The sequence below is a fragment of the Eucalyptus grandis genome, chromosome 3, assembly GCF_016545825.1.
Source record: "Eucalyptus grandis isolate ANBG69807.140 chromosome 3, ASM1654582v1, whole genome shotgun sequence".
NCBI lineage: Eukaryota > Viridiplantae > Streptophyta > Magnoliopsida > Myrtales > Myrtaceae > Eucalyptus > Eucalyptus grandis.
The window spans coordinates 9,349,630-9,373,761 of record NC_052614.1 but is presented as its reverse complement, the minus strand read 5'-3'; the positions used below and the strand labels follow the sequence as shown (position 1 = coordinate 9,373,761).

The window sequence follows — 24,132 nt, the reverse complement described above, 5'->3', positions numbered from 1 at the left end:
ATGGCATCTCGTGATTCTTGGTATCAGCGGTTTCTTGTTTTATTGTTGTACTTCTTGCTGAAGAGCTTTCTCCAATCTGTTGCACTAGATTTAGCTGAACAGTAGTTTGTATAGCCAGAGTACTCTGTGGACTTAACTTTTTACTTTTATTAGAAATGTTCATCTATCAATATGATTAAAAGCTACTGTTTTAAAGATATATTTTCATGATTAGTTGAGAATGGTTAAATCCCCCTTCACTAAGGTGCCAAGAGATGGAGGACTTGATGCACCCTTTCAAATCTGTTGTCGGCTCTAGTAAAGTGATTATCCAAACAATGGAAGATGACTGAAGATTTTCTGTCTGCGCTTCTGACCTTTTCTATATTATAAGATAGTTTTTCGAACTTATTGTCAGTTGAACCAGCATTGGCAGTTTCTGGATCATATATTGGTCTCTGATATTAGTCCAATCCTTAGTGATAGAAGCAGTGTTATGCTCTTTCAAAGTTATTGACGATTTGCTTTCCTACTAACTTTTCAGGTGACAAAGTTGTACCTTTTACTCGAGGGCATATAACTGATCCTTATGTCCACCAGCATCGCAGTTTTGTCATGTTTCGGTCTGCTTATCAGATATGTGACATTGATGAATTAGAGACGCTGGTGCAATGGCATCATCCAGTAAACTTGATCTGTCTTCTAGCAGCCCTGATAGGTCACTATATGGCAGTGGGTCGCGTGGATCCCACATAGCAACTCCAATGGAGAGGTCAGGCAGCTTTCGTGAGAGCATGGAGAATTCAATGTCAAGGAACAGTTCTTCAACACCACAGGCGGAAGTTATGAATTTCTTCCAATACTTACCATTTGATTCGAAATTGATGGCTGCGGATTATAGGTCTAATAAACACGGTGACTTAAAACGAGGTATAAGTGTTGCTCGGGCTTTTCAGCCGATGATTCTCCTTTAAACATTTCAAAAGGCAAGCCATCTCTGGAGGAGCTTAAACGAAGTTTGCGTGAAACTTCTAATAAAGCCAGGTATTTCATTGTGTATCTCATTCTAAAATTGGAAATCGGATCAGTTGGTAAAAGTGCTTTATTTGGCGGGGAACGAGCAAGAATATTTGGCGAAGCATTATTGACACTAAACGACTTTTCCCTGGTCTACCTACAAAGAAGAGATCTCGTCCGATGTTTTTTCCAATGATCGCTCTGGTGCCATGATATCAAGTGACCGATCTATGGTTGGATCGGGCCTTGCTAAGATAGGAACCCAAAATAATGCCAGCACTGGTGCTTTTGAGCTTGGCCAGCAAAAGTCTGAGGACCGAACTAAAGGCTCAGTTCCAAATAAACGCACTCGGACCTCATTAATGGATGCAAAGGTTTACTTTCCGATGAGCTATTTTTAAATTTTATAGAGTTGATTGTGCTTTAGCTATAACTTGCATTTAGCCTCTTAGTGCTGGCTGGTGATCTTCTAGTTCTGCTATAAATGAAGCTAATATATTCAACAATGACAATTCTCATGCCTGGTTAATGTGTTGTTTCTTATTTATTTTTCACCTATTTAGTTGCAATGGAACATTTTCATGCTAATATTGCAAGTTGTTTTAAAACTCTGTGTCCATTAGATTTTCTTTCATCCATTGTAATTGGAAGAGCCATGGGAATTTGTGTTTGTGTGGTGTTAAGTAAAAAAATGTACACTTAAAATAACTAATTCCAGCTCAACATGTTTAATTTATCTTGTCCAGATCCCATTTGAAACATAACCCATCATAATATATACCATGGTTGTCAAGGTTCCATGGTGGCTAGGGTGTTTGCCTTACCTTGAACCTATCCTATGGACCCCATTTCCTAATTTTTGAACCTGAAACCTATCGTTTGCCTTTTTACCACCCTGAAACTGGAACCAGTGGAATCCAAAAGTTCTAGGTTCACTCCAGGTTCCAAATTTTTCTCTTGTTTATTTTTATTCTTTTTATCAAGCAATTGAATATTTTTTGACAGATATGTCTACCTTACTTGAATATAGTTAGTATTAACATAGAACATAATCACACAGTATTTGTGTATGATAAAATCAAAACCAAATAAACTGAGTTAGTTTGATTATAGTTCTCTTCCTCCTCATTGGTGTTGTAAAACCAAATGTGGATGTGGCAATGTGGCCCTATGGCTTAATAGCAGCAGTTGACAAAGAGATCACAGCTGTGGAACCTTTGCAAACATGACACTGATGAACCTCTACGAGCTGAAGCCTTGGCAGCTAAGATGGCTAATTGTGTCGCTTAATGAACTCAGATAAAGATTTTTGTTGACACTATTATGATAAACAAGCTAATTCTATTTATATGTAGATAAATCGATATGCCTGTTAACCTGTAGTTTGCCTCTTTTTTTCTACATTGTTAGGGCGTGGAGAAGGCTAGTATAATACCATACCCTGCTAGTATAATGTCATACATGAATTATGCTCTAGTTTGTGTTAAAAATTGCCGCCTGACTCTTTATTCTGAGTTGATTTGGTTGAAGTGCGTTTACTGGCATTTAAACCAGTATCTTGCTACATTACTTTATAGGAATATCAGCGAGGCCTTATTATGTGTTTCTTCGTTCATGATGTTGCTCATCATATTGGGTAAATAGTAACTGTGGGTTCTACCTTTTTTCCTTTTCTTTTTCTTTTTTTGTGTGGTGTCATTAGCTTACTGATCTTCTTTTTGATCTGCAAAAATTTTCTGCTCTATAGTTTCAATGGGTGGGTTGACATTTTCTTTCGGATTGATATAGACGGATGCACGGGCTAATACATCAGTAAGGACATCTGGGCCTGCTGATAGGGAAAGGGAACTGCCTAAGCTAGCAAATAGTGGTGCCCCTCAGTGTGAGGAAAGGACACGGTCAATCGGCGTTGATGGTTGGGAAAAGTCTAAAATGAAGAAGAAACGATCTGGAATAAAGTCGGATTATCCCCCAGGTGTATCCTCCGCTAAACCTGCCGATGGTTACCGGGATTCCAAGCAAGGAATGCAGCAAAGATCTGTTAACGATGCCCGACCAAAGTTGAATAATGAGTCAAATGAGCTCAGGTACATCTTATAATTCTCTGTATGGTCAATCTTTCAATTTTAATTATGTTAGTATTAGAGAAATAATGTCTATACAACTTCCTCATGTTTTTCCATTACTCTAGAGTGTGGTTGGTGGAAGCAGTTCAGGAATTGAGACAACTTTGTTCATCTCTGGGCGACGTTCCTCCTAGTGCTTCTATTCTTCTTCTTCATTTTTCTTAGAATAATAATGACAGAAAGTCCATTATCCTTATAAACTCAAGCAATAGATATAGACCAAGCATGATGTTAACAGACTCAATGATATTTCAAGTACCAGAGAAAAGGATTATCATTGCAGATCAACATTATTAGTACATGATATTTCCTATCATTGCAAAAAAGGCTGTGCATTTCAGGTTTCGCCAACATTTACTCTGGATTTCTTTGTTATATGCATGATTTCTCAATCTGAATACCACAATCGGGGCAAGCCCCAAGTCACAAGTGAGAGCGAGCAAAGCTAATCGTAATGGATATGTAAAAAGTTTCCTGTAGATAGACAGCTGTTTCAGTTAGTAAACTCAGTAATGGCTGAGGTGAATTATTTTGGCCTTCCCTTGTACGGAGTATCCTCTTTCACCTTCATTTTTTCAGCAGGCTAAAAGTTTATTTGACTATACTTAAGCTACAAAGGATGGAAATCACCGTAGGCACTTGATAAGTGGTTGACAAAGCAATCGATCTGTATCCATATAGGAATTTGTGATATTTCGCATTAGTAAATTTTTAATTTCTCTCCTTTTCATCTCTGGTTTTTGATACTACAAGCAATGGCATGCTATTGATTCTTCTCAGTTTGCGTGAAAAGAAAATGGTGGATTGATCACTGAAGGCATCTTCCTTGTGCTTATGTCATATCCTGCTGAGAGTGAAAGTTGTTTTGACCTTCTAAAAGAAAAATTGGACAGTATCATGTTTTATTGTCGAAATATGAAATTGAAATCTTGTAGTTTTCTGAGTTGGGGTATGTGCGTGTATTTTATTCTGTAAGTAACTCTAAAATTGTATCTAGATAATATGGCTATCCTTGCTAGGCATTTGTTTCAGAGAAAGTGTGCTGAGGAAGAGTCCATGGCGACAAGTCTCAACTCAGATTCTACATTGGGATTGATTTGTTGAAGGAGAATTAAAAAGCTATCCTTGCTGCTGATATTATAGAGTGCATAAACTTGAAAGTTCATGCATCTAACAAAATTAGAATTGACATAATTAATTCACTTGACTAGAAGCAACAACCCTAGTAGTCGGCTTATATGTATTTGGACATTTCAAATTAGTTTAGTTTTTCACAGATATTTGCATATTTATCCTGACAAGGTACCTTGCCAGCTTAGCCAACAGCATTAAATGGGCATGGGCATAACCAATTCAACTGCTTCATTGTTCATAGATACTTAATAAGTTTTGTGTGAGATGTAATGTGTTTTGCAACTACAATTCTGTATGAAAAGGGTTGAATTCCTCTTTTGTTTATTTTAGTTAAAATTTTCTGCACATACAAGAGATTTTAGCATCACTTGCTACACTTCGAGCTGCACAGGATCAATATATCTATTTATTCACAATTTTAGACTGCAAAGGCAAGTTATGACTATTTTTACCTGGAGTTGGTTGTTTGTCTACTTGTAGTCCTAATGGGAACTTCCACTGATTGAAAGACATTATATTTCCAGTAACTTAAAGACATTATATTAGCACAGCATATTTCATAATAATCTAGTGGCACAAGGGCGATAATTGCACGTCATCAAATACTCTGCCTGGCAAAAAGACTCTGATTGGGGTGATACAGCAGCCAAGTTGAAGCCCATTTTCTTTTGTGATTTATTATGCAATCAACATCTCAAGTGTTATATTGTCAAAGAAGTAGCCAGCTCTTTTCTTCCATTATGTACTTCTCGTGAAAATTCAAGATGTATCTTTCTTTCTGTTGCCCAATAATGTAGGCCAGGAGTTGGTAATGGATCCCCTGGAGTTGGAAAAGCAGAAGCTATCTCTCAAAATAGCTTCTGTGCACGTACTTCATTACCTAAGGCTGACCTGGACAGCAGTTCCCGTGACAAGAAAGATCGTCCTATCTCAGACAAGGAACGGATAAATCTCAAAGCTGTTAATAAGTATGAATTATATTCTCAGCTTCAGATATAAATTTGTATATATCAAAATTTTGTTGTGCATAAGCGGGTTCTCATTTGCATCTTATCAGCTTATTCTACTGCGCCAATTATTATCTTGGTTTGTTTTAGTTGATAGCTTCTTAATTCTTGACTTTCAAGTTTCTGACATGATGGGAGTTCTCTTTTTCTCACTGCAAGAACTTCTTAATAGTTTAACTCTAGTTGATGTGACATTCTGTCCAATTTGCATCCAATTTCAATTTCTCTATCTTATTAAAACCCAGGACAAATGCCCGTGATGATTTAACTTCTGCAAGTCCTACATCTAGCACAAGAATGACTGCATCTGTTAGAGGTCCAAGATCAAGTTCTGGCGTTGCGCCTAAGTTGTCCCCAGTTGTCAACAGTCCAACTGTGTCTAATGATTGGGAGATCCCCAATTGTACAACCAAGTCTTCTGTTGCTGTCGGGGCACAAAGTCGCAAACGCACAGCATCAGGGCGATCTTCTTCTCCACCTGTTGCTTGCTGGCCAAGGCCTCAGAAAATTCCCCGAACTGCTAGGAGAAGAAATTTTGTTCCATCTGTTCCCAGTAATGACGAAACCTCTCCTATGGATACCAGTTCTGATGTTGTGGGAAATGAAGTTGGATTGGGGTTTCCCAGACGTATGCCAAGCAGTTCTCCTCAGCCTGTTAGATTGAAAGCTGACCCATTATCTTCCACCCCGTTATCAGAAGGCGAGGACATGGGGGCTGCTGAATTTAAATCAAGGGATAAAACCAAGAAGTCTGATGAAGTGGATGAGAAATCTGGCCATTCTGTACAGAAGATTTCTACTTTGGTATCATCATCAAGGAAGAATAAGTTAATTCCAAGGGAGGACTTAGGAGATGGTGTCCGAAGGCAAGGGAGGAGTGGGCGCGGTTTTACTTCCTCCAGATCGCTCTTGCCAGTATCAAGTGAGAAACTTGGCAATGAGGACACTGCACAACCTCTTAAAAGTGCCAAACTTGGTTTGGACAGAACTGAAAGGTACAACACACTTTCCAGTCATTTCTTTTTAGGAAATGTAACTAATGCAAGGAAACTTTTAGGTGTTACCTATTGATTATGATCTCTTAATTTGTACCTTACTCACAGCAAAGCTGGCCGTCCAACGTCTAGGAAACTTTCTGACAGAAAGGCCTATACTCGTCAACGGCATCAATCAGTCAATGTGGCTGCAGATTTTCTGGGTATTGTGTTTGATCTTGTACAGCCTTTTTTTCCTTCATCTTTTCATTTTTGGCCAACTTCTAATAAATATATTGTTGAGCTCCCCTCATGTTTCCCAGATGTTCTGATATCCTTACATTTTTCTTTGTTGATTCTCTTAGTTGGCTCCGATGATGGGCATGAAGAGCTATTGGCTGCTGCCAATGCTGTCGTTAATCCATGTATGTGTTCAAAGAATTCTGCATTCCCTTCAATTTCTGCGTTAGCCTTTTGTTTTTCACTTAATTGGTTTTCTGTTGCAGCTCATGTGGTCCCGAGCGAGTTTTGATGCAAATGGAAGCGGTCTTTGGTTTTATATTTGATGAAGACATCGCTTATTTGAAGCAACAGGCATTTCTCTTTCTTGCCTCTTCTGGAAAACTTATTAAGTTGCTATTATTTGACTGATTTGTCATGGATTTAGATGATGTCCTTAGTCATTCTACATATTCACTTCTATAAATTTGTTGAGTAAGATGTTTTATTGCAATCGAAGGAGGACATTGTTCTGGAAAAATTTCTTCAGCACCTGCCTTCTATTGTCTTCCCAGTATTGGAAGTGTGAAATTTATCTGGTGGGAAATTCAATGACAAAGCTCATCTATTACTCTTGGACTTTTTCATCTATGTAAATTGATAATCCCCTAGTGTAGGTGGAATTCTCAAGTATGTGTACTTGCCAACTTAGAGGGCTTGGGCATAACTTAGGCCCATTGATCACCCTGTAACATGTCTGACATCACAGATAATTCATTATCCTTTTTTTGTTTCTTTTTTACGGGAAATGCAAATCAGTACTTGTCACGTTTAGGTTTTGGGATTCCTCAATTATAAGATCGTTTCATAGGCTTTGATACTAATGAAGGATTGGTTAGAGTAAAAGTGTCCATGACAAAGAAGGGAATTAATTTGGTTTCTGAGGACCCATGATTGTGTGGAATGCAGTACATATAAGGATTGGATATGGGTTGTTTCCACATTGTGGGAAGAGATGGTTCAAGAGAGTGGGTTCTCTCTTTGCCATCATACATTTAGATACTTCACCATCTCAAATTATGGTACATTTTCAAGGATTATCTTGTAATATCTTTCATTGGTACAGCTGCAAGCACTATTTACTAACCTGGTATGGGCACTTTTCTCCTATGAATGGAATGAAATGGACTGAACCACCCATCATCCAAGTGACCCTATGGTGTCAAAAGCACTTAGTTATGCTTTAGGTAGATTTGGATTAAGCGAGGACCAGAGGCTGCGTCAGTTCATTTTAGTTATCGAGATCCTCAATAGATCACTTTATTAAGTGGTTCATTCAATTTGGAGTTAGGAAAGCATAACCGAGAGATACCAATTTTCATCTTCTGATTCTGTATGAGAGCCAAATTCTTCATGAATATACCCCTGCAAATTGAGGAAGTATCTGTGAATCTCAATTCTTCAGAGAATTACTGGTCTACAGATGGAATTGATTGAATCATTCAGCTCAACAACTGGGATGGAAACTCAAATTCCTTACGTTTATCTATTTAACTTTCTTAATAGATGCAGTTTGGAGATGAAAAGTTTTCATCTTTGGAAGTCTGGGAGAGATTTTGAAGGAGTAGACAAACTATACCAAGGGCACATGAAATTATGGCTCTTTTGTCAATACCAGATAAATAAAAAAGAGTTTCCTGATGTACCTTTAACCATATAACTTTTTATATGTTCTTTAGAAGTTATAAATAGGCGAGTCCTGTTGTGTGAAGAGAGATGTTTCTGGTTTCTCTGCTACTTCGCTAATTGAAGGTTTTGTTCTTATGACTTTACAGGGAAATTTTGATTCTGTAACTCAAACACCAAATCTTGTTGCTACCGATACAGATAATTGGTGTAGTTATCCCAATGGGTTTGGGTTGGTTGAAGGAAAGGCAGATGGGGCTTGATCTTGCTGGACAGATGGAAGTAGCAGCGCCAGATCAAAACACGATCCCTCTTTGTGAGAGGCTCATAGCGGCCCTAATTCCAGAGGAGGAGGCTGATTGTGGCAGCTTTGAAAATGATGATCTCATAAATGATGCACATGGATCAAGGCTCAAGCTAGATAGAGAAATGGATTTAAATAGTTTTAGTTGCCAACCACTTCATAACCATCGGTATTCTAGTGCCCTGGGTCTCAATGGTCACATGGTATCTTGCATTCCTGACCATGAAGAGCATGACAATGATATTGTCGACATGATAAGGACAGGGATAAATTCAGGCTTTGAACATCCAATAAATGGATTAGTCAGAGACCAAATAATGATGCCGAGCACGGGGCATTCAGAAGTTAAATATGATTGCATGAGTATAGATGAAAGACTTATCCTGGAGGTTCACAGTATTGCGCTCTTCCCTGAGGCCATGGTAGGTACATATGTACATTAAATGCCTATTGCTTTCATCTGTATGTATTTACTGAAATTCTTTGCATTGGAAACTTTTCCATTAATCTCATGCCATAATTATGTCGGTAGTTTTTACTTTTGTGGATAATGCTATGTATCTACATGTTTCTGTCTTTTGGCGTTTTGTGCTGTGTGAAATGCTGATACGCTTGAGGGAATATATTACCTGGATGAGTACTTTTGTCATTTGAATCATGCTTAACTGGTTTTTATCTGAAAATTACCTTTTAAATCAGCCTCATGGTGAGCAAATGGAGAGGAAAGGAGTCAATGATGAGATCATGCAATTAGTGGAGAAATACCACATGCAGGTGTTTTTCAAAGTTCCTGTATGCTTTATTTTCGGCTACCATTTGCATGTATCTGTCCATTTTATCTGTTATTTAGCTGTTGCTTGTTTTTTCCTATTATAGGTATCCAAGAACAAAGGTTTTTTGGAAAGACTGATCAAGGTTGCTGCAGAAACAAAAGAAACTCAAGAAAAGTAACCTTCTTTTCAGTTCAGATTCCATTATTACTCTCCTTAGTTGATCTTCTGATGCGTCAGTGACTTATAGGTGGTTCATTTATTTGCTTGCTTAGGGAGTTCGAACAACATGCGATGGAGAAGCTCGTAGAAATGGCTTACAAGAAGTATATGGTACGTTTCCTCATCATGATTATTTTTGTTATCGTGATTGTACACATGCATTTTTTTCTAGATTTCCTCTTACTATTGTCGAGTTACACTCCTTTGGACTTCTGTTATATGGGTATATGGGAATATATTCTTGCAAAAAGTCCTCTCTTGTTATTTGCTTAGAAATGGAACATTTTAAGTTATTTGATTAGGAATGGAATTTTTTTTTAGTTGTTTGCTGTGAACTGTGGAGTGGAGAAAGAGAATGTGCAGTGTTTAAGAGAAATTATTTCTGTTTGTGGTTATGCTGGAATTAAAAGGGAATGGGATGATATTGTTGATAAAGCATAATAGGCAGTTTGAGAGCTCTGGAAACCAAGGCTCCGAGGGCAAATATAAACCCCATGACCATCCTGCTCATGCTAGAAATAGTTATGAGAAGGTGTTATTTGTTGGTACGTTTCCATTGAACCAGTTTGTCAAACTCAAAATCACCTAAATGGAATTATCTCCATCGATTTTTGCTGAAGATGTCATGTAAGCTAATACAATATCCTTGAAAGAGTTGAAACTGTTGATTGGAAGAGGGTTTGGGGCGAATTACAGAGGGTTTTCTGTCCAGTAGATGGAGAATGTGGACTATAGATGTCCGATGTGTCAGCCCTCCAATTTTGACAAAAAATTTGTATGGCGCTACGTGTTGAAGCATAATACTTCCATTTCTCTACTTAAGCCAACGAATAAAAATTCGTAGGGAATAAACTTCTGAAGTGTTCATCAGATGCCATTCTTACCTGTGCAAAAGTCTTGTGAAGCACCTCATGGCCTGTTCACCTGTGTTTATTTTTTTCCCCTCTTAGAATTGCTTTTATCATTTTCTTCTTAGCCCTAGCCCCCTTGACATGGCAATGGAAAAGACCGACTATTTTGCTGAACCACGCTCCCTTCAATGCAAAGAAATTATCTAATTGTTCAGTCAAAACATTTAAGCTTCCCTTTGCTTGACGGATGGGCATAGCTTATTCTCATTCTGTGTATGCTTTCATGCTCTTGGTTCCAAGCACTTTTATCCTCCCCCAACTATAGCAGATGCAAAATGCACACACACTCAAAGAAAGAACCATAGAAAGACTTGGATAACCAACCAACCGACCTAGTTGAAAATGGTATTTAAAAAATTGACACAGTTTTCAAGTTTCTGAAAAGCTCTAACTTTAGAATATGGTTCTAAAATGGTGTCAATAAAAAAATTCTGTCTCACATTTCTAAGATTGGTCCATAACAACTCTTATGCTTTGTTAATTTAATGTTGGAGAATAATTGAGCAGAAAGAAATCAGGTTTTCTACCAGGGCTCCCCTCCCCCCCCCCCAAAAAAAAAAAACTCGCTCTCTCTATGCACACTGGTTTGCTTGAGTGCTTGTGTGGCTCTGTATAAGTACATCTACATTTAGCGATCTTTTTGTATGTGTGTCTTCCTATCATTAATAATAATCAACTTTGTTCTTAGATGTGTGGGGGTTCAAATCCCACCAGTGGGAAGAGTTCAACCAACAAGATGGCCAAGCAAGCTGCTTTGGCATTTGTTAAACGTACGTTAGACCGGTGCAAACAATATGAAAAGACTGGCAAGAGCTGCTTCAGTGAGCCCTTGTTTAGGGATATCTTTCTGAGTGGGACTTCTCGTCGAACAGTTTTCGAAGGTAATTCTTCCATATTAAATCCCTTCACTTTTAACCATCCTTGGGATGTTATAATCTCAAGTATAATCCAGAGGTTGTGTAGTGGTATTCTTTTAGAACTTATTTGGTAATTATCTTTTTTGTACTGCTTCCGAGACCCTAAATAAATAAATCTAATTTTCATGATAGCATATGTAGTCTCCATCTTGTAATATTTTTGTTTAAGTTGTCTATGCTGTAAAGTCCACTTCGTTTATTGTTCACCAAGTAAGCTCTTCGTCCCTTCTGCAGCTTCCAAGGGTTCACAGCAAAGTCCTTCCGTGTCCCTTATTGGTCAAAAAATGGATAATTGTGACATGAATTCCATGGACGTGCCACTGCCTGGAAATCTTGTGGCTGAACAAAGCACTGGTAAAGAAGATTTATGCTTCAATAGAGTAAAGAAGAGGGAATTGTCGCTCCATGAGGTTGTAGGTGGTACAATTGGAAATTCTTCCACTTCACCATCAGTCCTTGGAACTTCTCTATCTAGCAGCACTAAAGGAAAGAGGAGTGAGAGGGACAGAGAAGGAAAGGTGCTATCTAGAACGGGAAATAATAAAAGCAATCGATCAGCAGTATTTACTGCCAAGGGAGAAAGAAAATCTAAAAGCGAAGCCCAAGCAGAAAATGACTCAATTATCGGTATCTATCAATGGACTTCTTGGAACATCAGAACAGCCAAAATCAACATTGCCTTCTGGTTCCAAGGTAGTGACAACCAGTAGTAATTCCAAGGAAAAACTTGGCTTTAGTTTTGATGGGCTTGAGGACCCAATTGATTTGTCAGGTCTGCAGCTACCAGGAATTGATGAACTTGGTGTTTCCGATGATTTGGATAACCATGGCCAAGACCTTGCTTCATGGTTGAACATTGATGATGATAATCTGCAAGAGAATGACTTTATGGGGCTTGAAATTCCTATGGATGATCTTTCAGACGTAAATATGATGGTTTGAAGTTGTTTCTCTGTATAGTCTTATTAATTATACTGTTGACAAAAAGACACAAACTGCAGTTGTTAAAGGAACAACCTACTTTGAAGGGGTGCAATCAAGTCAACAAAATTAGGTTATATAGATTCTTTTTGTAGTCTTCTTCAGAAGTTGATCTTGAAGTGAGCCTTTCAGATGTTTTCGATTTTGCCTCTGTACTAAGGTGGTGACCCTGAATGTAAAGATCTTGCTCAACGTACAAGTTAGTGTTTGTAGGGACTATATCTTCGCAAAAATGTACAATGCCTCTTGTACATACATTTCTGATTTCAAATAATATCATCTTTTCATTGGATGAAAGGTCTCTGCAGTTATGTTCATTATTAGATGTGTTTCTCTCTTTAATTACTGGCCATAATTTGACTTAGTTATTGGTTAACTGCCATTTCTCCATTGAAGTTTTGGTAGAATGTGAATTAATCTTATTTGCTGGGTCAATATATGTAATCTCAATATCCCGTTCCTGCTGTATATCTCTTTAATAGGATTGGGAAGTTTCTTCTATTGTGGTTTGCTAGCCATCTTGTGCCTAGCAGTACGTGGTAAATGGTAAGATTTTTTTTTTTTTTTTTTTAATCTTTGATGTCTACACTGAATTTAGTAGATTTTAGCTATTTTCCCATGCTTGAAGTGGTGTTTTACTTCACTGGATCTAAGTTGGGGCAGATTTTGGAAAGCCTTACTCTCTTGCAGGTACTTGACTATAAAGACAAAGGATCATTAACAAAATCCTGCAGGCAAATGGCATTCTTCCATGTCGACTTGAATAACAGTCAGAGTCTATGTATTGATGTTTCAGGTGATTTCATGATTTTATTGGTAATTCTTTCTGACATCTTATCTGATTTAATTGAAGGTGGCAAATGTTAAGGACTCATTGCATTAGTTGCAAAAATAATCTGAGTAGAGTGATAGGGGCCTAATCTTTCCTGATTTAGCATATATATTTGCATTGCAAGGAGACCTTATCTTTAGCATGTGGTTTCTCTCTGCCTGACAAATGTTTGTACAATGTAAAATATTCGCTGATATTGTTTCCAACTTTTTCATTTTTATTAATTTATGACTTCAGAAGTTAAAAGGACCACTAAGATCTTCCTCGTTTTGTCAGGAGCCATTTGTGTGATGCACATTTGTCGTGAAATGGTCCATAAACTTCTTTCTTTTCTGGTGAGGTTGATTGCAAGAGCTTAAGGTAATTGATGGACTTCCAGTCTTTATCTATCATGCGGGTGTATGAAATTGTGAGATTGATCTACTAAGGAATCTCGTATGTTCAGTTGAAGTATCTTTCCATCCTATTCTTCTTTATTCAAAGACGCATGCAATAATACTTATATGCAGAAATGCCCAAAATCACAAGGGTCAGACTGCGATTCAATCCTGTCTGTCCTCGCCTTCAAATGCTTCCCTCTGCATGTTTTATAAATCTCTTCTTGTGCTATGCTATTCTTGGTTGCTAGTAAGTGCTTAGACATCTCTGCTTGCACCAATGCTGTTTAAATTCCAGTTATAGTTGATAACTTGATAGCTCTACGAAGATGGAGCATGCCCGTTTTCTACCACCCAATACTAAGGGGATAACAAGTTGGCTCTTGTATAACAATTTTGTTCCAGGGCCAATTGAAAGTTTATAACAGAAACCTTATTGGTCTTACTTTTTTCGGGCAGACCTGTTTAAACGCAGAAGAGTCCATATGATAAAAGATCAGGAGGTTACTTTGTCTTGCATAGACTTCAGTTATCCTCATGGAATGGTGGTTTTCCTCTCCATATTTGACTGGCTTCTATGGTAGACTTCTTGTTAGAAAGTCCAACCCAAAACACCTCCTCTCATGTGCAAATTGGATTATAAGCAGCACATGAAATTTTGACTATGCACATTCATATGGAATTTTGACCACACGTATTCGCAAAAGGGATAGCACTGGATCCAATACCATTTTAGAAAATCCAACCTAAAAACTTAAGCTAATAGGTGGAGAGAGACCACATACTCATTGTCAAGCGATGTGGGATAATACTTGGACACTTCTTTTTGGATAATCAGAAGATGGATGCAAAGGTTCTGTCTTACAAAGAGGTTTGAACATAATGTATCCAAGTGGTGGAAATTCAGATGAAGATGGAATTTGAGGAGAACCGAAATTATAAATGGAAGAGGTTTTGGTGAATTGTGCAATGATATGATCTAATTATGTAGTTGACTTTTGCTTAGATTATCTATCGTTTTCACTTTTCCTTTATCTTCAAGCATGGATGCAAAGGTTCTGTCTTACATGAAGACTACTGAATTTGTAAGGTCTAGATGGAGAAGTTGAGCAAGCACAGATGGGATCTATTGCAAAAGTTCATGTGGGGAAATGGAGAAGATGAGTAAGTAGATTGCCATATGCAAGCTCCACGATCAGGTGACAGTCTGATTTTCTCAGGGTAGTAGTTTTCCGCCCGTTCATTTGGTTTCTAAAGGGGAATTTGTTATGTAAGAGATTGCACGACCTGGAAAAAGTTCTATGTTAAGACTCCAGAATGAGGCCTGTAAGTGAATTTGCAATATATGTCAATGCCATTCTTGTCTGATTATGGAAGTATTTAATTGATTCCTCCGTAACATTAGCAAGTGAATTTGGGAGCAGAGGATAACATTGTGGAAAATGACCAAAAGATAAATGAGGAAAGGACTCACTCTTCTCTTTTCTGCAAAATGATGATTTCTGTGCCGACAATTGGCGATTGGAGTCCATCTGGTGTTATCTTTCCCGTAGTTGGATACAATCAGTGCTGCAGTTTGGCTTTTGCTCGATCCATGATAGTTTTTCCATCTTCTTTGAGGGGGTGGAGGCCAATGTCGATATGCAGGTAATAAAGTCAAATAGAAGAGATGAGCATGCATCAGTCGGAGCTGCTGGAGAAGGTTATTGCTCTGAGATGGACAGTATCTGCCTTCTTCTTGCAGTGCCGAAAGGGATTGTGTTATCATGCTCTCATTTTCTGTACTTATGATCATTTACTTAGCTTCTTCAAATATTAGTTAGTGATATGGTGTACTACAGCGCTAGTTGAATTGGGACGTTAATCATGTTTACATTCAGATTCCGGTGTTGCTACAGCCCCATTCACTCCCACTTTCAAGTTCTTTCTTTTATTTATAAAAAGAAAACCTTTGTATGTATTTTTCCATTATTTTTATGCAATTGTCCAAAAAAAAAAAAAAAAAACTACTTCTACATGTACATGAAAATAATTGACAAGATAAATTACGGTGCAAACACGGTATCCTGTAGTTGCAAATTCACGTTAGTCATGTTTGTGTAAAAGTATATGTATTCCACAATAAATTTTGACTTTTATCCGATGTGCACGGATTGTTAATTTCTTGGCATGTAAGGGGGTGCATAATAACCAAAATTTCTGTTCTAGAAATAATTTTTATTAGGGCATGTTTACGGAATAAACCTGTTTTTGAACCTCTTTCGGTTTTTATTTTTGGAATAGATTTTTATTAAAAATTGATTTAGAAGAGAAATCGAAATAATTTCTCACTAAATCCTAATTTCGGTAAGTCCTCCCTCATCTCCTCCTCCTCCGCCTCTCCTCGTTTTATTAAAAATAAAAATAAATAACAATAAATATATTCATTTAAAAATAAAAGTAATTTTATTAAAAATAAATAAATTATTTTATTTATCATTTTATTTTTAGTTTATTAAAAATAATTTATTTATGATAAATGAAAATAAATTATTTTTATTTGCCTCAGTGTTTTGCCAAATAAATTTATTTTTATTTTTTATTTTTATTCATTTTAAAGTAATTTTATTCGTAAAATAAAATAAAATAGAATAAATAAAATAAATTTATTTTAAGGTTATATTTATTTTAAAATAAAATGCTTATTTTATTTTATTTTTTTATGATTTATTTTATTTATTTTATTTTTTTGTTACTAAATCAGTTTTATTTTTATTTTTATATTAAAAGGTCGTTAGTTGTCGTAGTCGCCATAAAAGGAATAAATTTTGTGTCGTTATCGGCAATTTACATTTTTAGAGTAGAAATTTTTGTGTCGTTATCAAACGGTTATTTTTGTTTAAAATTTTTTTTTTTGAGAAATAGAAAAATCATTTACATTCCGAAAACTATTTAAGCAGAATGGTTGTCATACGCGTCCTAACTCTCGAAGTTTATTATTCCATACTAATTATATTGGTTCAAAACCATTATGCGCTTCTCACTTTATCACGTAAGAAAAAAAGTGGTTGTTTTAATGAAAAAAATATTATCGACTAGCTAGCCACTTTTGATATTGCATTATATCATCTTATACAGGTGCTGTTTCGAACTTCCTTTTTCGATGTTCGCGCATTAGGAAATTCCCTTTCAAAGGATTGGAGAAAAATAACACATGCTCACAATCAACTCACCTCGTTAAAAGAGATAAGAAATACGTACATCGATTAAAATTTGAAATACTCATATACCTATGGTTTTCTCCCTATAAGATGTACATCAACAGAATTTTTCATCGAGCAATTTTGATCTTATAAAAAAAAAATGGTTGAAATGAATTTTTCGTGTTGCTATTCTCATCGTGCCTTTGGCACGGATCTATCGCCAGTTGCCAACAATGGATATATCGTATGGGATCCATTTGTCGATCTTGCATGTGTTCTCTCGAAATTGATCCCTGAAAGATAAGATTATCTTCTGTTTTGTTGTTTTATTTCTCGAGAGTAACCTGGAGATTGGTCGGTGATCATGTTTTGTTAGAACAGCTTTAGGTAACTGCTATCAAGAATTGCAGTGATCTTCTCTACACCTGAAAGGAAGGCACTTCATTCAGTGCTATTTATGAACTGCTAGGACCATCTTAAGACTCTATTTATGATCGGTTTGTTTTGAAAAAACAAAAATTCATTTTTATAAAACATTTTTCAGGATTTTTCAATATTTAGCCAAAACCCCAAAAAAAAAAAAAAAAAAAAAAAAATCGAAAAGCATTTTACGTCATTTGGTAAGGAAAAATTGATGGGGAAAATTATTAGATTTTTTTTAAATTATATATATATTTTCTTTTTGCTTCTTCGTTGGTTGGTCACCAACTACAACGATGGTCAAAGATTGGTCCCAAGCGAGCCCACCTAAGGCCGGTGAGCTCAAGCTCTCTTAGTCGGTGAGGTTGGAGGCCTTGCTAGATCAACGAGCTTGAGACTAGCCGATTTGTGGCAAGTTTGAAGCTCGCAAATCTGGTGAGACTCGAAAGCTTTAAAAAAAAAAAAAAAAAACATAAGACAATATATATAAATAATTTAATTCTAACTTTTTAAAATAAAAATTAATTAAAAATTTATTTTTATATATTTTTTTGTAATAACAAATGTTTCTTTGACTTAGAGTTCAAGCCCAAGCATTGAGGACCTCCACGCATTGAGGACCTCCACATGACCTTTGTGGACTCAAGCCTAAAGGTCGAGACTAGAGTTCGAGCAGTAGGACCCTGAACTCAAGGTACCCAAGCATTAGGCCTCAAACACCAAGCCTAGCCTTGATAGACTTGGGCATGCACGCCAAGGACCAAGCCCGCACTGAGTTCTCGAGCCCAACCTCGATGGGGCCTTAGGCTCGACCCAAGATTGGAAACCAACACTAGGGTTTTCGTGCCCAAATGTAGAATTTTAGATCCAAATACCGATACCTAAATATATATTTGAAAATATTTTCCAGTTCTTTCAAAGAGCAAATCATTTTCTTGAATTCACATTTTGGGTAGAAAAATCTTTTTCCGTTGACTCATTTTCCTAAATGAATGAATTGTTGAAAAATGAAGAAAACGTTTTTCTGAAAAATGAACAGACACTAAGTATGGTTATGACCTGCCAAAAAGAAACAATTATTGACAAAAATGTCGCTATTAGTATTGCAAGTTTCTCCATTTCCAGCTTTAAAGAGCCATCTCATAGTTTTAGTCATGAATCTTTGCAAACCCCTGGCAAAGATCATTTGTCAACAGACTTATGCACTGATCAGGATTTCTCACGCATCACATTCCAGCATGGCATCAATAATCTACCTTACAATAAGAAAGAAAATTCGAATTTACATCAGCTGTCCTTCGACGCTCAAAGTAATCACGCCCTTGAAATCGTCTTGAACTGCCAACACTCCACTCCACTACACTCCGCTCGAGGCAGACAGTTATCAGCTCCAAAAGTTATCCACTTTCATAATAGGGAAAAAGCCACGAAAAACCTGAACTTTCGCCCAAAGTGACACATTCCCTCAAATATTTTTTTGTGACGTAAAAAACCTCGAACTTTCGTTATGTGACACATTTACCCCAAAATTAGATGGCATTTTGGTCTTTTCATTTTTAAAAATTTTTAATTTTTTTTTTTTACTTTTTAAAATTTTTTTAATTCTTTTTTTTTTTCTCTTCCCTCCACCTGGCTAGCGAAGGGAAGCCGGCATCCGGTGAGGGCTGCCCTCGGCATTGGGCTAGGCGGCCCTCGCCGGCGTCGAGTGAGGGCGGCCCTCGCTGCGTCGGGTGAGGGCGCCCTCGCTGCGTCGGGCGAAGAGTGCCCTCGCTAGATCGGGCAAGGGCCGTCCTCGCCCGACGCCGGCGAGGTGCCCTCGCCGGATCTGGCAAAGGCCGTCCTCGCCGACGCCGGTGAGGGGCTGCGTTGGGCGAGGGTGTCCACTGCCCTCGCCGTCGCCGGCGAGGGCGCCCTCTCTGCATCGGGCGAGGTGTCCACGCCCTCACTAGATCTCGGCGGTGTCCACACGCCTCGCCACATCCGCGAGGGCCGCCCTCACCGCCCTTGCCCGACGCGGCGAGATCGTCGACGCCGGCTTTCCTCCCCGGCTCAGCCATGGTCGGAGGAAGAAGAAGAAAAAAGAAAAAATAAATAAAAAGACAAAAATATCCTTAATGGGGTAAATGTGTCACGGTTTGAAAAGTTTGGGATTTTTCACGTCACAAAAAAGTTTGGGGTAAATGTGTCACTTTGAACAAAGTTCAGTGGTTTTTCGTGACTTTCCCTTCATAATAAATTAAAATCCTGAGCAGGTGTTTTTCTTGAAACTGCTCTCTAAGCTCCCAGGGAGCCAAAGATCTCCGGTTGCTGGAACCACTGCTTCAAGGAGAATGATCATTAGTTACTATTTCTTATGGCAGAAAGTTAGCCTGTGAACGCAGCTAATGGCTTTCAAAGGTAAAGAGCTTTTTTTTCCAAATTTTTTTCTTCGATCCAAAACAACCTATTAGAAAGTCTATTGAGTGCCAAGAAATTAAAGTCAGCCAACCAGCCAAGGCACGCCAGCTGCCTAGTCACTCGGTTCAAGAGATCCTAGGTATAAGTGGCAGAATTGGCAGTGTATGGTTTTAACTAAAGATTAATATCTTGAAAAACCCTAAAAACGGTACATAGCTGTGACAAATTTACCCTCCATTAGTTTATTTAAATTTATCATTAAATTGCCGAGCTGAATGACATATGATAGTTGATGAGTGTATCGGTTTGAGAATTTACCTTCCGTCTTATCACAAATGTATTGGTTTGTGGTTTTTTGTATTATTAATCCAATTTGACAAAAACTAACGGATGGTAAGTTTGTCACAAATGTACCAATTTGAGGTTTTTTGTGGCATTAACCCTTTATTTAACAGCTGATGGGTTTCCAAGACCACATAAAAGAATTGAAATGAGAAAGATTCTACTTTGGGAGCCAAAACACAATTCCTTTGTGGAATTGCATATACTAATTCATTCACCAGCTGTTAAAAAAAAAAAAAGAACAAATACCTAAATAATTAATCTGACAGACAAGTGGACGATAGATTCAAACAACACCTAAATAATTAATCTGACAGACAAGTGGACGATATATTCAAACAACACCTAAATAATTAATCTGACAGACGAGTGGACGATATATTCAAACAACAATGCATTTTTAAAGAAATAGCACTCCAGTAAGCCTCAACCTTGTGCACACAAAAAATTTTCGACTTACTAATCATTATCCTTATACAAGATAAGACATAATGTTAATTGAATATGTGCATGGGCAAGAAAGCAGGCTCTGGGCATACCAGTGAAGTTTCAAAAGGTTGCAAGCGGGGAGCCTGCATCAGTGAAGTAGGAAGCAAGATCAACATTCAAGTCCTCATACATGCTGATGAAAGGATGACCCTGCATTTCAAATCAAAGCAAGAAAGAGCAGCCTCAAAGTCAGTATGTCTGAAATACAGATACCCTTGACAAGCAATTCAGATGACTTGATGACCCTGGTGACTTTGTGCAGTGGCACCAGTCACCTTGAGCGGGTCAACTGAAAGAGTGTTAATCCCCTCGCTCAGTGTTGGGTTTAAGAGTGACTTCTATGTGGAGACCACTAGGACCACTGATAGATACCAAAAAGTTTCAATAGACATAAATATACCATAAGTTCATTCGCAGACCATCTATTATTTGGGTCCCCCTGTACACTGCAAAGAAAAACATTGCAGGGAAAAAATTAGGTTTTGCATAGAATGACGACAGATTAACAAGATGAAAGACAACTGAACTTATATTGCAATTCAATATGCGTGTACACTATGTTGGAAGAGCAACAATGAAACTTAGCTAAGCCGATTCTCAACAAAGCTAACTTCTCGACCTTTTGGTGCTTAAATCAGTTTCAAAATTCTGATATGGATATGATACAACCAACTTCAGATCTAAATTAAGCCAATAAGCACCGATCGATCTTGTTAAATAGAAAACACGCATCACATTAATACCTCACTATTATGCTAAACTTTGATCTCGCATAAAATAGACTGAAAGGCCAAGTCAATCCATTAAGAATGGAGGAGAAGATATAGAAGCTTTACCAGGCAGAGATAAATGAGCAGAACTCGCAAGAGAATTGATCAGAAGCTGCCGAAGGCGGTGGGCCATCAACAATGGCTTCCATGAGCTCATAGAAATTGGTCCATTCTTCTTCTTGATCAGGCGGTGTATATGGGAACTTCCCGGTTGCACACTCTAGCAATACTAAGCCCAGGCTCCAAATATCACTTTTGTAACAATAATTGTTTCCAGTGAGTCTCTCAGGCTACAGAAAGTGTGGGGAACAAATGCGAGAATTAAGGGTAAGGTGAAAGGGATATATAATCATATGAAGGGAGAAGCAGCAAAAGAATATTAGTACATGTGATTGAATTACTCACAGACATATAGTTATATGTGCCGACAAAGGTTAAAGCTCTTGCAGATGTGCTAGCCATTATAGCACTCACTCCAAAATCAGTAATCTTGATTTCTCCTCTATGATTTATCAACAGATTAGAAGGCTTCAGATCTCGATGTATTATGTGCTTCTCACGATGCAGATACAACAAACCCTTGAGCACCTACATCAATTTCCTTGTATAGGTTGAGAAATCTCATGGACAATAAAACAGAATAGAATTGACTAATAATATAGATAATTTGCATCTTTTTTCACCTGCTTACAAATGACCGCAAGAAATGGCTCTGGAATAGTTTTAACTTTTCTCAGAAAATCCACCAGCGACCCTCCATCCATGTACTCTAATATAATAGAAACGGTACCATTATCATAGAAAGATTGGTAGCAGACCACAACATATGGACACTGCGAAGATTGATTAATTTTGAGTTCCTGTGCTATATGCTTTCTTGCAGACTCCTCGACCTTCATTTGGATGACCTGGATTTGTAATTTAACAGAAACGCCTGAGAAAGCATGCATTGGAATGTGTGATCATATGATACCAAACAATGGCATAGATAGGAGGTAAGCTTCACAATCTAGTAGCATGACAGAACACTCTTCCATATCAAAGCAAAGTGGAAGCTTTGCCAGAATGGGAATAGGTCTTCATTGGAATGCACGATCATATGATACCAAACATTAGATGGTCTTGATAGCATGTAAGCTTCACAATCTAGTAGAGCATGACAGAAGACAGTTCCGAATCAAAGCAACACGGAAGCTTCTCCAAAATGGGAAAAAGTCATGACAAAGAGCCCAATTACAATATTCAGGCATGAGTAAGTTGCTAAATTTGCTATGTTAGTTGGAAAGTGTAACTGTAGAATCTGTCCTCCCAAGACATTAACAAAAGCAGCATAAAGATTCAGGATAACAGAATGCATAGTCACTGTAACATTCAGTGATGGTGCAATAACTGAAAACTGGAAGCTGAGCAGGCAAGTTGTTAACAAAACCTTCGATGCGAAAAACTGCCCAGTCCATTTGTGTTGGACCAATTGGACTATTCCGCGATTCCCCTTTCCAATGACTTTAATTGTGTCTACGTCCGCTAAACTCAACTGGTTGTCTGTTGGCTTGATAAGGGGTGGCTGAAACGGACACAAGAGTACGCATTCAGAGATCACAATCTTCAAGGCACAAAGCCAATACTCTTCAAGTACTACGAGCAGTCCGAACATAAAGCGAGAGACCCAGAAAGATGTTCAAAACGAGACAAACACACCCACTGTTTCAGTACAGAGTATGGAATTACTTCAAAACAAAAGCTGCAGGATCAGCTTAGCTAGGAGCTTAGATAGCTCCCTCAATGAATGATGCCTCCAAGCGAAACGAATCAGCGTTAAGCAACTCAGCCAGCTTCACTGATAAGCTGAAGCTAGATAATCCCTAGCGAGGCTCGCATTACACAGATCTAAGATTCTAAGAATGAAAGGTCTCGACGAAAAAGAAAGAAAAGAAAAAGAGAGGCTTTTCTGCGTTCCGACATTAAGAAATTCCTTCCATCGCAGCTGGAACTTCTTCACGCGCTATAGCGAGTTTAATCAAACCTTTTTATAGAGGAATTGCAAGAAATACACGAGATGATACGAACAAGACGAATGCAGAAACGAAACGCCAAGATCGACCGGAGAAATGCAGTCAGCAAGTCACCAATACATGCGAACAGGAAATATCTACCAATGAAAACCACAAAAAAGAAAATTTGCCTTCAATCTCAAAAAGTGAGAATTGTCAGTTTCCTCCCAAGCCGCCTCAATATTCAAACCAGTTCATCCAGATGCGAGGACACTAAGAAACCAATTAAGCAGGAAGAAGAAGAAGAAGAAGAAGAAGAAGAAGAAGCTCCAATTCAAGCAAGGAATTCTACCAAAACATTCAGCAGTTGGGAATCTCATACCCCTTTGACTTCGCTCTGCGACACAACCCGAACTCCGTCGCTGTTGACGAGCAGATTGCCATCTATGAACGTGCCGCTCTGAATCCTGACACGACGACACCCAGCGCCCAGATTCAGCCAAAGCCGATCGGGCGAAACGCAGGAACGAGCAACAATCCACGCAATCCACAAAACCAGGGAGAGAGAGAGAGAGAGAGAGAGAGAGAGGGAGGGAGGGAGTTACAGGAACTTGGCGGAGGAATCTTCGTCGGGAGATGGGATTTCCATGGATGTCAGTCTCCCAAATTGGTTCAACTTGTATTTCCTTCCCCAAAAGAAGACGATTGCATTTGTTGAAGTAACACGTTGACATGACATGGGCAATGGGTTATTATTGCGAAAGAGAGATGATTATTTTCTATTAATCAAAATTATAGTATGATTACCAATCTATATTTGCTCATATGTTCTTAACCCTACTCAGAAATTAGATTACGATTCTACCTTCATTACTTATAATATTTTCCAACACTTCTCCTCAAGTTGGGATATAAATATTAAACAATCCCAACTTGTTACATAAGAAGCTCACTCTATACAGAGATTTAGTATAGATGTTTGTGAGTTGATCCTTTGTCTTTGTGGGTTTAGGGGTGTGCAAAATGGGATGACCAGGACCTGGATTGGCTAGTTTGATATGATTCCTGGAATATTGGTTCGGTTC

At 38.0% G+C, this 24,132-nt stretch overlaps 3 protein-coding genes across 4 annotated transcripts; 2 read left to right on the top strand and 1 right to left on the bottom strand.

Moving 5' to 3' along the window:
• The first annotated feature begins 650 nt into the window (after positions 1–650).
• Positions 651–6,888, top strand: LOC120291621. Its single transcript, XM_039309283.1, has 8 exons — positions 651–909; positions 1,162–1,370; positions 2,785–3,083; positions 5,054–5,224; positions 5,509–6,258; positions 6,367–6,461; positions 6,603–6,702; positions 6,744–6,888. Exons 1-8 carry the CDS (start codon positions 651–653, stop codon positions 6,886–6,888), a joined length of 2,028 nt encoding a protein of 675 aa, XP_039165217.1.
• Positions 6,889–8,390: 1,502 nt separating this feature from the next.
• LOC120291146 lies at positions 8,391–12,331 on the top strand. Its single transcript, XM_039308119.1, has 7 exons — positions 8,391–8,868; positions 9,146–9,220; positions 9,323–9,393; positions 9,492–9,549; positions 11,038–11,230; positions 11,501–11,959; positions 12,039–12,331. Exons 1-7 carry the CDS (start codon positions 8,395–8,397, stop codon positions 12,206–12,208), a joined length of 1,500 nt encoding a protein of 499 aa, XP_039164053.1. The 5' UTR covers positions 8,391–8,394; the 3' UTR covers positions 12,209–12,331.
• A 5,933-nt stretch (positions 12,332–18,264) lies between these two features.
• On the bottom strand, positions 18,265–23,749 carry LOC120291413 (mitogen-activated protein kinase kinase 2-like). Of its 2 annotated transcripts, XR_005549445.1 has the most exons (10): positions 23,653–23,749; positions 23,430–23,514; positions 22,486–22,620; positions 21,740–21,964; positions 21,462–21,644; positions 21,123–21,346; positions 20,687–20,732; positions 20,337–20,436; positions 19,293–19,374; positions 18,265–18,473 (listed from the first exon to the last, which is right to left on the bottom strand). XR_005549445.1 is itself a non-coding variant. In XM_039308736.1 (9 exons), the coding sequence occupies exons 1-8, from the start codon at positions 23,694–23,696 to the stop codon at positions 20,347–20,349; spliced, it is 1,032 nt and encodes a 343-aa protein (XP_039164670.1). In that variant the 5' UTR covers positions 23,697–23,749; the 3' UTR covers positions 19,293–19,377; positions 20,337–20,346. The 2 variants fall into 2 exon arrangements, 1 of the variants encoding a protein (XP_039164670.1); XM_039308736.1 differs by lacking the exon at positions 18,265–18,473 and having other exon boundaries at positions 19,293–19,377.
• Between the last annotated feature and the right edge of the window lie 383 nt (positions 23,750–24,132).